Raw genomic sequence first — 16,023 nt, forward strand, 5'->3', positions numbered from 1 at the left:
GTCTGAAAGGGGGGGTCAAAGTGATGTAGGTAGAATTTATTAAAAGCCTGTGAAGAGAGATCCCAGCAGGACTGACGTAGCTGCAGAAGAAAAGGCTTTCTGGCTGGCCTGGGACATTTGGGAGGCTGATAAGGAACAGCCAGGAGCGTAGGAGAACTTTAAGTCCCCAGAGGGTCTTAATAGGTTAAGTATCCAGACAGAGGCCGTGAGGGAAGGGATCAAGAATGCAGCCTCGATCTTCCTCATGCTGTGTGTTTTTAACCAGAGGCTCCCCCACTCTGGGCCTCCCTTTCCTTGTCTGTGCAGGGAGAGCGTGAGGCCATATGTACTTGCCTGTGAATATTTCCCCAATATGTAGCTGAGTTAAAAAAAAAAAAATCAAGATTCCGACTAGATGTATGAGGGGTACCATCCTGTTCCTCAATGCTTTCTCTGTATATCTGTATATGTGCACTTGTGTGTTTGGATGAATGGAAAGACGATTAAAGTAAGGTTAAAGGAGCATTACCACCGCAGAGTGAGGCTGACTCGCGTTTACGAAGGGCACCCCACATTCCAGAGGTGGAGGGGTCTGGGTGAGCCGAGCCAGAGCCCCAGGACTCGCTCACGTCTGTCCCCTGGTGGCTGTACTGTGTCACTCACTGTCTGTGACTCTTCTTACCTGGTCTCCCACCAACCCTAGAAGCTGGGTACTTATTATTGTTCCTTTCTCAGATGATTGAAGCTCAGAGAAGTTAAAGCTGTCACCTGAGGTCACACAGTTATTAGTAGCAGAGGCTGGGCCACTTGAACCCAGAGCTGCTGCCCCTACATGTCTCCTCCAATCATTAAGGTTGGGGGTTCTCTGGCAGTTTAATTTTCTTCTTTGCCCTTTTGGTACACAAGGGGTTTTCTCAGTGTGATGTAATTTTTCTTTCAGTGAGAAAGCCCTGGTGTGAGTGAGAAAGCCCCTGGTGAAGTTCTTTTCTTGTGTCCTATGTCCCAGTTGCTGCCTCGGGACCTGGAGAAGGAGAATGTGATCCAGGACAGTGAGCACCCGCCCTGGCACATGAGCCCTGCGGCCTTGGGTCCCCGAAGAAGCCACAGCTTCTCTAAGGACAAGAGGAGTGGGCCCTTTGTGGTGAGTGATGCCAAATGGCTGGAGAAGAACTGGAACACGCTGCTGGTTGTTGGGCACCGCTATGAATGTAGCCGCGGGGAGAGTTGGGCCAAGGGGATGAGGGGCTCGAGGGCCGGCAGGTAATTCTCCAAGAGTCTGGCGTTGCCTGATTAGCTGTGCTGTGGTTCTTCAATGTGGAGGGTGTTTGATGGCTCTGCTGAAGAAGCCTCTGTCCTCCTGTTTCTAGCCCAACAGGGAGAGGTATCCCCAGCTGCCCAGCATGGAGTGGTTACCAGGACATACGCTGGCATCTGAACCCCTGGTTTGGAATTCTCGCACTGCGTGTCCTGTCATCCTCTTTCAGGCATTTACTTCATTTCTCCATACTTTAGTTTCTTCATCTAGAAAACAAGATTTTTTTTTTTCCTTTTAAAGAGTAAGAGTCTTGCTCTCTTGTCTAGACTGGAGTGCAGTGGTGTCATCATAGTTCACTGCAACCTCTAGCTCCTGGGCTCAAGTGATGCTCCTACCTCAGTCTCCTAAAACACTGGGATTACAGGCATGAACCACTGTGTGCGGCTAACTAAAAATAATATTTTTAAAAAAGATAAATGCTATACAGCTCAGGCTGTCTTAAACTTCTGGCCTCAAGAGATCCTTCTGCCTCAGCCTCCCAAAAGGAGCCACCCCACCCAAACAGCACCTTGATTGCTATTTCTCTAGCTCTGTCATGAGGACAGAGTGAGATTGTGTATAGGGTCCACCACATAGTAGTGTGCTCAGTAACCGACAGTTGTAGAGGTAAATAGGAGGCAGTAGAAAGATAATTCTAGAGCCAGACTGCCTGGGTTCAAGTCCTAGATCTTCACACATTCATGTGTGACCTTGGCCGGCCTCTGATCTCAGCTTCCTCATCTGTAAAATGGAGATGATGACAGGATCTACTTCACAGGGCTGATGTGGAGCTCAGATGAGAGAATGCGTGATCCGGGGCACCATTACCGTAATTATTGTTTGTGTTATTGGTGTTATACTGTTTTTGTTTTTGAGTCTCTATCTGGCCGTCGCTTAGCTCTATCTCCCTGGAGTGCACTTCCTCCCTTGTAGCCTGTTTCCTTGCTTGTAAAGGAGGTGGGTACAAGCAGGGTCCTCTGGGAACCTCAGTGCACCCGGGTGAGTTCTGGGGCCTCACTACCTCCGATGATGTTCTTTTTTTCCTGGACTTTAATCTCATGCTACTTGGAGATCTGGTGAGTTTGTACTTGCTCATGAAGTCCTTTCTGGCCCCAGGTCACAAGTGGGGACATCTAAGACAGGTGGCTGGCTTCTAAGGAGGTGATGTCCCTTCTGTTCATGAGGGCCTCTTTGATTACTCAGTAGCGTGCATCTCAGGGAGACCTGGGCCTAAAGAGACCCTATGTGTTGGAGCCGTGGGATCCATGGCCGTGGATGAGAAACTTTGCTTTCCTTATCCTCACTTTCCTTCTCTTTAAAGTGGGGGTTGAGAAGATGGCCTTGGCGGGGTTTGTGCTAGGATTGATGTAGAATGGCCACAACAGAGCTTGACCATGGAGGTAGGGTGACAGGGCAGGGAGGAACTCAGACCTTAGACCTAAGTGAGATGTCTGCTGTGCAGTCCGAGAAGTTTTCTCAAGGGTCTGTTTCCAGCCACAGACTCACACGCAGATTTGAAACCTGTCTGGTCTTTTTGCTAAAGTTTCCCTTCCACTGATTTCTTTCTTTTTTTCCATTCCCTCTCAGGTGGCACCAACTCAGCTTATCTGATTGTCCTTGAACTTTTGTGTGTGTATGTGTGTGTGTAGACAAAGGTGATGGGGAAGAAAGCATTTAAAACCTGTCTTTTTAGAGTGTCTGCTTGCTGGCATCCTCCCTGGCTGCCCAGCTCCTCCTCTTTCTCTTGTCATTAAGGAGCCTTTGTCCTTGCAGTCCTGGGTGGCTTGTCATGGCTTTCTCCTGGCCTCTGAGGCCCCAGCCCTACTGCTGCCTGCTTGGTTTCCTCTCCCTGACCCCAAGACCCTGAGGTGGGTGGGTGCAGGGACACGGCAGGAACCTGATAAGCCTGGTGCCTCAGACCTCATCTCCCTGCTGTTAGGACTCATGCCTGCATTTCTGGGGGTGACCACAAGGAGGACGTGGTATGCAGATGTCTTCCTAGGGCAGTGGTTCTCAACCTTCCTAATGCTGCGACCCTTTAATACAGTTCCTCATTTTGTGGTGACCCCCAACCATAAAATTATTTTTGTACACCTGTATTTGTATGGGGTGTATGTGATGGTTTTAGGCGACGCCTGTGAAAGGGTTGTTCCATCCCCAAAGTGGTTGCGACCCACAGGTTGAGAACCGCTGTAGTGGCTGCAAGAGCCCAACAGGGAGAGACCTTAGCTCTGCATTCTGGAGGCCGAAAGAAGTGAGTTCAATTTCCAGCTGTGCCACCATGTGACCTTGGGCACATGACTTGATGGATCTCACTGAGCCAAGATGGATCTCAGTTTTTTCCTCTGTGAGATGATGATGGTCCTATCTGACTTAAAGAGTATTTTCATGGGCAGCAAATGAGATCAACCAGCATCTAGTAAATTCTTGATTAATGCTCAAGCCGTGGTGGTAGCTTTTTCTTCTTTTTCCCCTTCCCATTTCTCCTTTCCTTCCTCTTCCTCCTCCCTTCTTTCCCTCCTTCTCTCCCCTCACTTTTTTCTCACTTATTCAATTCCGTCTTTATCAATGGTGAAACTGAGGCCCAGGGAGAGAAGCTGGCATAGCCAGGGTGACCCACCAGTTGAAGGCTGGCTGTCCCTGCTTTTTTGGAAGGCCATCAGGCTTGGTTCCTGCACCTCATGAAGGGATTGAGGGAATTCACTGAGAAATGTCTGCCCGGCTCACACCTGTAGACTCACACCTGTAATCTTAGTACTCTGGGAGGTTGAGGTGGGAAGATCACTTGAGCCTAGGAGTGCAAGGCTGCCATGAGCTATGGTTGTGCCACTGCACTCTTTCCTAAGTGAAAGTTAGACCCTATCTCAAAAAAAAAAAAAAAAAGTTATCTCCTATTATTCCCATCATTGCTTTGATTAGAGGCTTTATGCTGTTGGTTTCCAATTTAGGTTCAGGTTTATCTTTATTTTTTGAGTATCTTAGGTCTTCTCAGTCCCCACTTCAGCCCCATATCAGAAAGCATAATTCCATTTTGCAGAAGAGGAAAGTGAGAAACAAGGGAGCCACTTCAGCCACTTGCCCAAGGCCACACAGCTGACAACTGGGGGAGTTGGAATGGAACTCCGGCCAATCTCGCTCTCAGCCTTGGGCCTGGGCCCTTCTGCCTTGGGATTGCATTTTTTTTGCCTTGCTTCCATCCCCCACCAGTCCCTCTCTCCCCCTGGGCTTGCAGCACTCAGCACATTAGCTGCAAAAAGAAACAGGACACCCTGAGCCCTGGGACTCCTTCAGGCCTTGGGGGGTTAGGAATGTGATATTTGTTCAGCCTGGAGTTGGCACCAGATGGTCTACTGCTGCTACCCTCCAAAAAGTGCCTGGGATCAACAGGGCAGATGCGTAGCTGATTTGCATAGCCTCATCCATACCTGCCACTCCTCAGAGGTCTTAAGCAAGTGACTGTGCCACTCAGGGCCTTGCTTTTCCTCCTCTGTAAAGTGGAGAATAATAGGAATGGCAATGCCTAACGCAATGCTTACATATGGTACAGGTACTGTTATTATTCCCACTTTACAGGTGGGGAAACTGAGACTCAGACCCAGTAAGTACCTCTACCAAGATCTGGAGTCCATACTCTTAACATCTGCTTAACTTGCCACTGCCCTCCACGTAGCCTGGTGGGAGGTGGAGCTGAAATGATATAATGACGATGCTTATAAACAATTTAGAACACAGTGCCTGGCACAGGATAATGGTTTAATAAATACTAGCTGTTAGTATTGTACTATTAATTATTATTTGCTGTCAAGTTTTTTCTTCCCTACATTCTCCTGCAGAGTTGATGGGAAAGTGTACCCACTCTTAAAAGTCTGTCTGTAGTTGAGGGAACTGAGGCCCAGAGAGGGGAAGTGTCTTGTCCAAGGTCCTGTGACAGCCGGGGTCGGGATTGGAGTTCAGTGTTTCTAATTCCTTGGACAGTGCTCACTCCTCTTTCCCCTCCCTTGTTCCTTTCTGGGTTCCCTCAGGACCTCAAGTCCACATGGCAAACCCAAGCCCCGTGCCTGACCTCCTCCTCCTGTCTGTCTAGTCAAGTGAGCCTTGGTTTGAACTCTCACAGGGATCTTGAAAGGCCTTGACTGACTCATGGACTGTGATCCTGGGTTGTAGTTCATACCAGAGGCCCCTCTTATGACTGCAAAGATATAGATTTACCAGCTGTGAGGGTTCCCTGTGATGGGGCAGGTAGGCAGGAAACCTCCTCTAGGTTGAGAATTTCTCTCAACCTTCCACACCTGCCAACTGGCATTTGCCAGCTTATGTAGCCATGAGTCCTTTGCAGGCCTGCTGTACACCTGGTCCTGCATGAGGCATTCAGGACAGAGGTACCAGTATGGAGGAGGTCATGCTCAGGGACAGCAAGTAGGCCAGTTCGGCTTTCGACAAATATTCATATATGTATGACTAAGGCAGATAATTAAGAAGGCAGATCAATAATTGGAATGGTCTCTAACAACTGTTGTATATTGAGCACTCACTATGTACCAGGCACCATGTCACATGCTTTTCCTGCTTTTTCTCATTTAATTTGTTCAAAATCTTCCCTTTTGGGGGAGAGCTAAGCAGAGAGGGACACTTGTGAGTCTTGAAGGCTGAGCAGGCTGAGCTGTGGTCTGGGGAGAAATGTGGTCTGCTCTGGTAGAGGGAACAGCATGGGCAAAGGTTTAGAGGCATGAAACTGTGCTCTATACAATGGACAGAATCTACAGTCTTTATTTATTTATTTATTTATGTTCGAGACAGAGTCTCAAGCTGTCGCCCTGGGTAGAGTGCTGTGGCGTCACAGCTTACAGTAACCTCAAACTCTTGGGCTTAGTGATTCTCTTGCCTCAGCCTCCCAAGTAGCTAGGACTACAGGCACCTGCCTACAACAGGCTAGTTTTTGGTTGTAGTTGTCACTGTTGTTTGGCAGGCCTGGGCTGGATTTGAACTTGCCAGCTCTGGTGTGTGGCTGGTGCCCTAGCTGCTGAGCTACAGGCGCCGAGGCAGAATCTGTAGTCTTTTAAACTTTGATGTGAAGTTCCTAGATACCTCCAGTGTGTGGTTGAATGTTGACCTTAGATTTTTCCTCACCCCTTGCTTTCAAGGCTGGTTCCATGTTGTCATCATACCACCATCTTTGTACTCAGGATCTGCCAGGGAAATCTTGTTCAAAGATTTGAAAACATTTAGACCTGATGACTTTATTACAATGACTGGAAAATGGCAAAAAGGGAACATTTGGATTCTGATGACAATAGTAATTCTTGTGAGTGTAATCAACTCAAGAGAGAAGGGTTGTGAAGTGGCCCCTGCGGGACATGACCCTGATGCTAGTTGGAGATACCTCTTGAATTTTGGGGGTTGACTAGGGGTTCAAATGGAAAGGAAAAGATCAAAATGAAACACCATATAAGAACTGCTAAAAATAACTCGTCAAAGATTGTGATTAAAAAACAAACTGTGGGCTCGGCACCTGTGGCTCAAGCAGCTAAGGCGCCAGCCACATACACCTGCACTGGCGGGTTTGAATCCAGCCTGGGTCCGCCAAACAACAATGACAGCTGCAATCAAAAAATAGCCAGGCGTTGTGGCAGGCACCTGTAGTCCCAGCTACTTGGGAAGCGGAGTCAGGAGAATCGCTTCAGCCCAGGAGTTGGAGGTTGCTGTGAGCTGTGATGCCATGGCACTCTACCCAGGGCGACAGCTTGAGGTTCTGTCTCAAAACAAAACAAAACAAAACTGTGAATAAAGATGTTATTGTTTTCTGTCTGCCCAGGATGTGCACTCTCCACCCACATTTGATGTTGGGCCTGTGTTTCTGTTGTGTTGAGTTGACTGTGTGTCAGGAATGTGGCTTGCTGGCTTAACTGAAGGGCTGGTTTGCTTTACAAGACAAGATGTGCAGAGGTGGGCAGCTGCTGGCTTGATGTGCATCTTTGAGGTTCTTGGGGCATTCTTTCATGTTTCCAGCCTCATAGCCCCAAGATGGCTGCTACTTCCCCACATCAGGTCCACTTTTAGGCAGGAAGAAGTGGGACACCAGAAGGCCCATTTCAGCCGAGCCTGCCCTTTAACTTAAGAATGCAAGAACTTTCGAGCACCCTTCAGGATTCTTGCAGGTACATTTGGTGGGCAAGAACTGGGTCACATGGCTTCTCCTGGCAGCAAGAGAGTCTGGGAAAGTTAATATTCAGGGCTTCCAGTTTCTGTCATGGAAATTGGCCAAGTGGGAAATGGCCACTGGTCAGTCATCAAATAGCATTTTTTATTACACAGTATGAAAGAAAATGGGGATTGTCAGGTCCTTGACAAGGGAGGCCCAAACCTGGATATTGGGCCAAGAGAGAAAATTTGCCAAGCACGAGTATGCTGGGACTTGAGGTATATTCTGGGCACTGAGCTCATGGAATGGAAGACATAGTTTCTGCTCTTCAAGGTCCTCCAGTCTGTTGGGAAGCAGGGGTCAGAGAAGTAAGCGAGGCTGAAGTAGAAGGGATAGGCAGGGTGGGCACAGGCCCCAGGCTCCAGAGTGACCCTCTCTGCCTGGGTGAGTCAGGACAACATACCGGGTATAGCAGCCTGAGTGTGGAGCTCAGAGGTGAGAGGCAGGCAAGGGCCCTGGCTGTTAGAAGGCCCAGGAGACCCTTGAGATAGGGCTAATTCCATTTGTTAATTGCTTTTTGTCTTTCATTACTCCATAGGAAGGGCTGGAGAATTGAGTAATTAATATCCCAACTGATTAAAGTTTATTTTCTAGATTAAAACCAGTCAGACCAGAAATATATTTTGTCACCCAGGTCTTAAACACAAATGACCAGCTGTGCCTGATATTTTTGTATAAGGGGTATTTTGTATTCATCAATTTATACAGTTATCCCTCCACTCACCCACCCATCTATCCATGCACTCATCCATCCATCCACCCCCCCCATCATCCATCCATCATCCACCTGTCTATCCATCATCCACCTGTCTATCCATCCATCAAACCAACTACCTATCCATCCATCCACCCACCTATACATCCATCTTCCACCCAGTTATTAATTCATACAAAGCTCTAAGATAAAGGTGAATAAGTTACATTTCTGTCCTCAAATTGCTCACATTCATAGACTTTAAATAATTAATATATAACCCAGGATCATAAATACTGTGCTAGTCATTCACTAGTCATGCCCTAGTCAAGCATCCCGCAGACATTCATTGAGCACCTACTATGTGCCGTGTGCTGCTCTTGGCCCTTCAGGTATAGCTCCTTGCCCTGCTGGAGTTCATATTCTCATGTAGGAAGAAGACAGAAGGCAAGGAGATAGACTCAAAAAAGAAATTTTAGATGTTACCACATGCTGTAAAGAAAGTAAAATGGGGTCTTGAGAATCAAGGGTGACTGGGGAGAGGGTAATTTGGGCTGCTTGATATTAAGTGGTCATGGAGGGCTTCTCAGAGGAGGTGACATTCAAGTTAAGTCCTGAGAAGGACTCAGCCTTGTAGAAGAATCTGAGGGAGAGCATCAGGCAGAAGGGACAGCAAGTGCAAAGGTCCTAGGACTTGTTTTGTTTAGTGATAATAATGGTGGTGATGATGATGATGGAGGTAATGATGTCATTGGGGCTGAAGTGGAGAGGGTGACTCTTTGGTCAGAATAAGGGGCTTTGTGTTATGTCCACAGGAGGTGCTGACGAGCCAGGAGAAGTATCCCAGGTGAGGTTTGGGGTGCCCCCTGGTGGGCATTGTGGAGAGGCCGTTGTAGAGGGTGAGCCAGCTGGAAGAGTGGAGACCAGTTAGGATGTGTTGCAGCAATCTGGGCAAGACCATTGGAAAAAAAAAAATTATTTTGGGGGTTATGTTAAAGATAAATAAGATAAATAACATAAGATTTAACACTATAACAACTTTAAGCATACAAGTCAATGTCATTAAGTACAAGTCTCAGTATTGCTCAGCCGTAACCACTACCCACTTCCAGAACATTTTCATCATCTCAAACAGAATCTGTACCCAGTGAACCCTAAGTCCGCTTTCCCCATCCCCTCCCACAAGCCCCTGATAACTTCTGTTTCTACTTCTGTTTCTCTTCAATTTGCCTGTTGTAGATATTTCCTATAAATGGAATCGTACAATATTTGTCCTTTGGGTCTGGCTTATTTGACTTAGCATAATGTTTTCAAGGTTCATCCATGTTGTACCTGTATCAGGGTTTCCTTCCTTTTTGAGACTGAATAATATTCCATCGTATATGTTTACCATGCGTGCCACATTTTATTCATCCATTCATTTGTTAATAGACACTTGAGTTATTTCTACCTTTTACATACTATGAACAATGGTGCTGTGAATAATGGTGTATAAATACTTGTCAGAGTCCCTGTTTTCAGTTCTTTTGGGTCTATTCCTAGGATTGAAATTGCTGCATGATACAGTAGTTCTATGTTTAATTGTTTGAGGAACCACCAACCTGTTTTCCACAATGGCTGTACCATTTTACTTTCTCACCTGTAATGCATTTGGGTTTAATTTCTCCCCATTCTTGCCAATATTTGTTACTTTCTGGGTTTTTTTTTGTTTGTTTTTCATAATAGCCATTCTAATGAGTGTGATGTAAATGACTCATTGTGGTTTTTATTTTCATGTCCCTAATTACTAATGATATTAAGAATCTTTTCGTGTGCTTCATGATCAGTTGTATGTCTTCTTTGGAGAAATATCTGTTCAAGTCCTTTGCCCATTTTTGAATCAGGATTTTTCTTTGTTGTTGAGTTGAAGGAATATTTTGTATATACACACAATACAGTATAGTCTCTGGATAGTAATCCGTATCAGATATATTATTTGCAAATGTTTTCTCTCATTCTGTCAGTTATCTTTTCACTTGCTTGATAATGTTCTTTGATGCGTGAAAGTTTTTAATTTTGATAAAGTCCAGTTTATCTACCTATTTTTTCTTTTGCTGCCTAGAAAGTGATTTTTTTTTTTTTTTTTTGAGACAGACTCACTCTGTTGCCTAGGTTAGAGTGTCGTGGCATCAGCTTAGCTCACAGCAACCTCAAACTCCTGAGGTCAAGTAATCCTGCTGTCTGAGCCTCCTAAGTAGTTCATACTATAGGCCTACGTTACCATGCCCAGCTAGTTTTTCTATTTTTTAGTAGAGACAGGGTGTCACTTTTGCTCAGGCTGGTCTCAAACTCCTGAGCTCAAGTGATCCTCCTGACTCAGCCTCATAGAGTGCTAAGATTACAGGCATGAGCCACCACCCTCAGCCTTAGTGATTTTTTAAAATTGAAGTGTAATATGCATGTAGAAAGAGCTTGTGTGCTAAGCCAAATGGTCCTGGGTTGAATCCCAGCTGTGCTACTCACCAGCTTTGTGATTGTGATAGGATGACATCTCTGTGCCTCAGTTTCCATATCTGTAAAACAGACATGATAATAGTTGAGCCTAATTGTTAGAAAACCAGTGAGCTTAGATGAGTTAATGCACATAAGACACTTTGATCTGTGCCTGACACCTCACAGGTGCTTTCTAAGCGTTTGCTGTTATTGTGTGGCTTTGTATAGATACGAGTTTCTATGCGGCAGACACTGTGCTGAGTACTGTATGAACACTGTCCCATTATTCCCTTCATGGTTCCGGCGTTGCAGATGAAGAAATGAATGTGCAGAACTCTTTTGAGACCCAGCCAGCCCCATTTCCTGACACTTTTTCGTAAGTGACCTTGCTATGTCCTGAGGTGGCAAGAAGATGCTCAGTTGTGAGATTCTGAGTCTAAGGCTCACAGAGGGGAGGTGACTGGCTCTAGGACACACAGTGAAGAAACGGGGAGGCCTGGACTGAATCCTGGCCTGTGGTCTTGCCACTGGGGAGGGGAAAGGATGTCTCTTGGGGGCGGGATCTTCAGGTGGAAGAAGGATGCTAGATTTGCTTCCAACAACCTCTTGGGCTCTGTGGGCTCCCAGTGACCAAGGCTACTAGGGGGTTCCCCCAGTCGGGATCCTGACCTGCCAGCAGGACTCTCATGGAATGAATGAATGACCGGGACACTTGCTCAACTCGCAGAGCGTCCCTGGTGGGGCTGGGCGGGCATCCTGGCGCGTGACTGCAGGCACTGGAGGCTCCTCTTCCCTGTCCACCGCCGCCCTTTCATCCCACAAGGGAGTGCAGCCATTTCACAGGTAAGGACAAGAAGGGTGACCGCACATGCCCAGCATGGGCTGCAGCACAACCTTTCCATAAATCTGATCAGACACTGCAGATGGCTCATCCAGGGAAGGGATGCCATGAGGTCATTACATATCAGTTCCCTATAAGTCTGCCTGGAAACTTCCTGGATGGATTGTAGACAAGAGGTGGAGAAAAGGCGGTGGGGGTGGTGTGTTCTGCTAAAAAATAATTCAGGAAACTCCACTTACTCCATGTCATTCTTGACATTCACAGAGCTCTTTTAAAAGACTTTGAGCAGGCTTGACACCTGTGGCTCAAGCAGCTAAGGCACCAGCCACATAGACCTGAGCTGGAAGGTTCTCATCCAGCCTGGGCTGCCAAAACAACAATGATGGCTGCAACAAAAAAAAAAAAAAAGCAATAACCAGGCATTGTGGCAGGCGCCTGTAGTCCCAGCTACTTGGGAGGCGGAGACAGGAGAATTACTTGAGCCCAGGAGTTGGAGGTTGCTGTGAGCTGTGATGCCACAGCACTCTACCCAGGGCTACAGCTTGAGGCTCTGTCTCAAAAAGACTTTGAGCAGTTCCAGGAAAAAAAACGCTTAGTTCAGTTTAACTCTGAGCTTCCCAGATTAGGAAACTTTACATATTTCCTTCTTTCCGATGTATAATTTACAAACAGTAAAGTGCATAGATCCAATCCTAACTGTATGGCTGGGTGTATTTTTGCATATGTACATACCTACATAACCACTCCAGTTTACAGAGCATTTCCAGGCCTCCGACAAAGTTCCTTCAAGTCCCCTCTTAGTTACCTGCAGGCCCCACGGGTGACCCGTATTCAAACTCCTCTTGCCATGTTTTTGATTTGCCTGTTCTAATTATCGTAAAATGGGATCCTCTTGTGTCTGGCAGCCTGACATTTGTGAGATCCATCCATGTTGGTGCATATAGCAATAATTTGTACTTTTTTGTTGCTGCTTATGTTCTGCTCTATGAAGATGCTGCAACCCACAGTTGTTTATTTGTTTTGCTGTTGCTGGACATTTGAGTTTGGGCCTATTCCAGACAGTGATGCTCTTCCCTTCCCTTCCCTTCCCTTTTAATGACCATTAGTACTTAGACCTGTCGTGTGTGTAATCAAGGGTGGGATTGCTGGGTAGCAGGGCTTGGATATGTTTCTTGTTAGTAGATTTTGCCAGATACAGCTCCACAGTGGTTGTACCTATGCGCACTCCATTACCAGTGTACGAGGGTTCCCGTTGCTCCCTACCCTTGCTAACACTTGGGTCAGATGAAACTTAGTTGGGGTGCATGGTCTTCCATCCTTTTTCCCTTATCAACTGATGGCAGCATTTTGTGTTAAACGTGAGTTTAGCACTTCAGGATGTGGTGGAAGATCCAGGTTCCAGACCCAGCTCCATCAGTTGGAGCCTAGGTTTCTTCTTCTGGAAATGAGAAGAATCCTCACCATCTTTATGGTTGTGGCCAGCTCACATGGTCAGAATAGGAGGGGAGGGAAGATAGTTGGTCAGCTATAAAGTACTTTCTGAGTGAGTGGTTCTGGGGGAGTAGACTGAGAGAGGTGTTGGGTTGGCATGGGGTGACTCACTGGGGTGGTGGGCATGTTCCCTGGCCTGGGTCAGCTGGGCCTGGAGGATTAACACATTGGAGGCCAGAAGAAGAGGAGATGGTGAGGGGCTGGGCCAGTGAGGAAAAGGTGGGTCACTGTAGGCACAAAGAAAGGAAACTGGGAATGACCATGGCTTGGTAGGGAAAATGGAGAGGGCTCATTTGTGGGCTTGGACCTCCCATGGCTGGGAATCCAACAGCTGCACTGCCATTGGCTGCTTCCTCCAGACCACAGGAAACCTAGGGGCTAAACAAACAAACAGACTGAACTGATGGCTCCACCCAACACCTACTTAGTGAGGGCAGGACATAGGTTGTATCTCAAGTGCCAACTCCACTTGAATCATAATGCCTAAGTGGTTTTTTTTTTTTTTTTTAGAGACAGTCTCACTTTACCACCTTCGGTAGAGTGCCGTGATGTCACAGGACTCACAGCAACCTCTAACTCTTGGGCTTCCACGATTCTCCTGCCTCAGCCTCCCGAGTGGTACAGTGTGTTGAGAAGGACTCTGAGACAACATTCAGGTCCAGAGAAAGATGCTGCTATAATTGACGAATGTCTTTTAAGAGCATGGGCCAGGGAGGGTGGAGATATGAGTGTCAAATATTTGCTAACCCTGGCGTAGAAGCCATGAGCTGCCAAACATCCCCTACACACACACACACACACACACACACACACACACACACACACACACACACACACACACACAAGAAGATGGTTTGGAAGACCTTCCATATTACTCTTCAAATCTCAGAAATAGTCTAAGAGCCCAGAATTTATTATCTATATGTTTCAACCAACCAAAGCCTTTTTATCTATTTCTAAATCTCTTCCTGGCTATTTATAACTCTCTTCCTGGCTTCTTGAGGCAGGTTTTTTTTTTTTTCCCCCCTCTACAGTAGTGGTTTGCAGACTTGGCCACATATTAGGATCACTAGGAGAGCTTTTCAAAACCTTAATGCCTAGATCACATTCTATAAATTGGTATGTTTAGAGGCAGGGCTTGGGTATTGATATTTTTTAAATAGACATTAATTTTAGGTACAGTTTTGGATTTACAGAAAAATCGAGACGATAACACAGAGGGCTCTCGTATGCCCACACCCAGTTTCCCATCATCTTGCCTGACTGTGACATGTTTGTTACCACCAATGAACCAGTAGCAATACATTCTTATCAGTTAAAGTTTATAGTTCATTCACATTTCTGTAGTTTAACATAATGTCCATTTTCTATGGTAAGATACCATCTAGCCTATAGTCTCAGACTTTCCTTGTTTTGTTTTTTAATTTAATTTAATTTAATTAATTAATTTATTTATTTTGTAGAGACAGAGTCTCACTTTATCACCCTGGGTAGAGTGCCGTGGCGTCACACAGCTCACAGCAACCTCCAACTCCTGGGCTTAGGCAATTCTCTTGCCTCAGCCTCCCCAGTAGCTGGGACTACAGGCGCTGGCCACAGCACCTGGCTATTTTTTTGTTGTTACAGTTTGGCCGGGGCCGGGTTTGAACCCGCCACCCTCTGTGTATGGGGCCAGCGCCCAACCCACTGAGCCATAGGCACCGACTTTGCTTGTTTTTGATGAACGTGCCAGTCATGCAGACCCTGGCCAGGTGTTCTGCAGGGTCCCCATCCAGTGGGATTTTTCCTGGCTCCACTATTTTTTAGAGATCCCTGGGTGATGCGACACAGTTTGGACCAGTGCTCTGGGGCTTTCATTAGTGTGGGGTGGCGGTGTTTATATAAAACAAGTTATTGGCCCAAAGGGAGGAAGAGAAGTAAAGAAGTAATTCCTAGGGTCCAGTTATCCGTTGTAGTGTAGCGGAGTGCCTCAGTCATGGTGGATTCTGCAGGTCAAGACAGCATGCAGGCCCCCCTGGGGACAGCTCATCTCTGCTGGGAGCTCTGAACAGCTGGGGCTCAAATCATCTGGTGCTTGGGCTGGGCTCCTCTGGGACTGTCAGCTTAAATGTCACCCCACGTGGGGCTTTTCCCTCAACAGCATGTCAGTAGAAGAGCCTGGCCTCTTTCATTGCCTCCCAGCACACCATGGCTTTGGGCGTTATCTTCCCCTATCAGAGCTGAGGCTCTGTTTGCATATTTCTTGTCTGGTACCCCCCCATCCCACCCCCTGCCAAATGAGAACTGCTGGATTGTAGGGCTCTTGACTCTTGCTTACTCAGTGTTGTCAGTACAGAGTTGATGCTCAAAAAATATTTGTTGAATGAGGATGGGTGAGTCAGCAGCTGAGTAGGGGAGGCAGACACGTGCACAACTAGCTAACCTGAGGGAGGAGGGAGTGGTGAGCTCTTCTTTGGCTTGGTTCAGAAAGGCTGGAGGTGCAGTGTAGGCTGGGTCTTGATGTGTGAGTAGTGGCTAGACAGGTGGAGAAGCTGGAAGGGTAGCCCAGGAAGAGGGGATGTTGCAGCAGGGACAGCCTGTCCTTGCCACAGAGTTCCTGGGAGGGGACCCCATGGTCTCACTGAGCAGAGAGAAAATAGAGAATTTAGGACAGAATTCCCAGGACAAGGTCCAACTCTAAACTGTTTCAGAAATCCTCTGATCTGGTGGTTCCTAAGCACTAGGCCTCCCTCAGAGGCACCCTGGTCACTTCAGGGTCTCTGAGTCCAGATTTGTAGGCACTTAGCCTTAAGATTCTGCATCTGGAGCTACACCCCGAAGCCAGGACAGGAAGGGATGAATGTAGTGATGAATGTAGTGGAAAGAGAGAGGTGCCGCTGCCTCCCAGCCCATCCTTGCCCAAAGTGGTTGGCTGGATCATCCAACTTCTCAGGCAAAACTGATGATCTTGACTTTTATGTGAAATCTCACCATATGACCAGGGCACACCCAGCTGCCTTCTGTTAACATACATCAGAACCTTGTTTCACAAGCATTATCTCATGGAATCTTGG

The 16,023-nt window shown here is 46.9% G+C and overlaps 1 protein-coding gene across 4 annotated transcripts in view; it reads left to right on the forward strand.

Moving 5' to 3' along the window:
* KIAA1671 (KIAA1671 ortholog) overlaps positions 1 to 16,023 on the forward strand; it is a 216,437-nt gene that overhangs the window by 72,443 nt on the left and 127,971 nt on the right. For 3 of the 4 annotated variants that reach the window (XM_053589236.1, XM_053589238.1, XM_053589237.1), the window contains one exon: positions 986 to 1,120. The exons of the other annotated variant lie outside the window; for it this stretch is intronic. In XM_053589236.1, the coding sequence (XP_053445211.1) occupies positions 986 to 1,120 (135 nt within the window). The remainder of the gene's footprint in view (positions 1 to 985; positions 1,121 to 16,023) is intronic. 4 annotated transcript variants of the gene reach the window in all.

The sequence above is a fragment of the Nycticebus coucang genome, chromosome 4 (genome assembly GCF_027406575.1).
Source record: "Nycticebus coucang isolate mNycCou1 chromosome 4, mNycCou1.pri, whole genome shotgun sequence".
Lineage (NCBI taxonomy): Eukaryota > Metazoa > Chordata > Mammalia > Primates > Lorisidae > Nycticebus > Nycticebus coucang.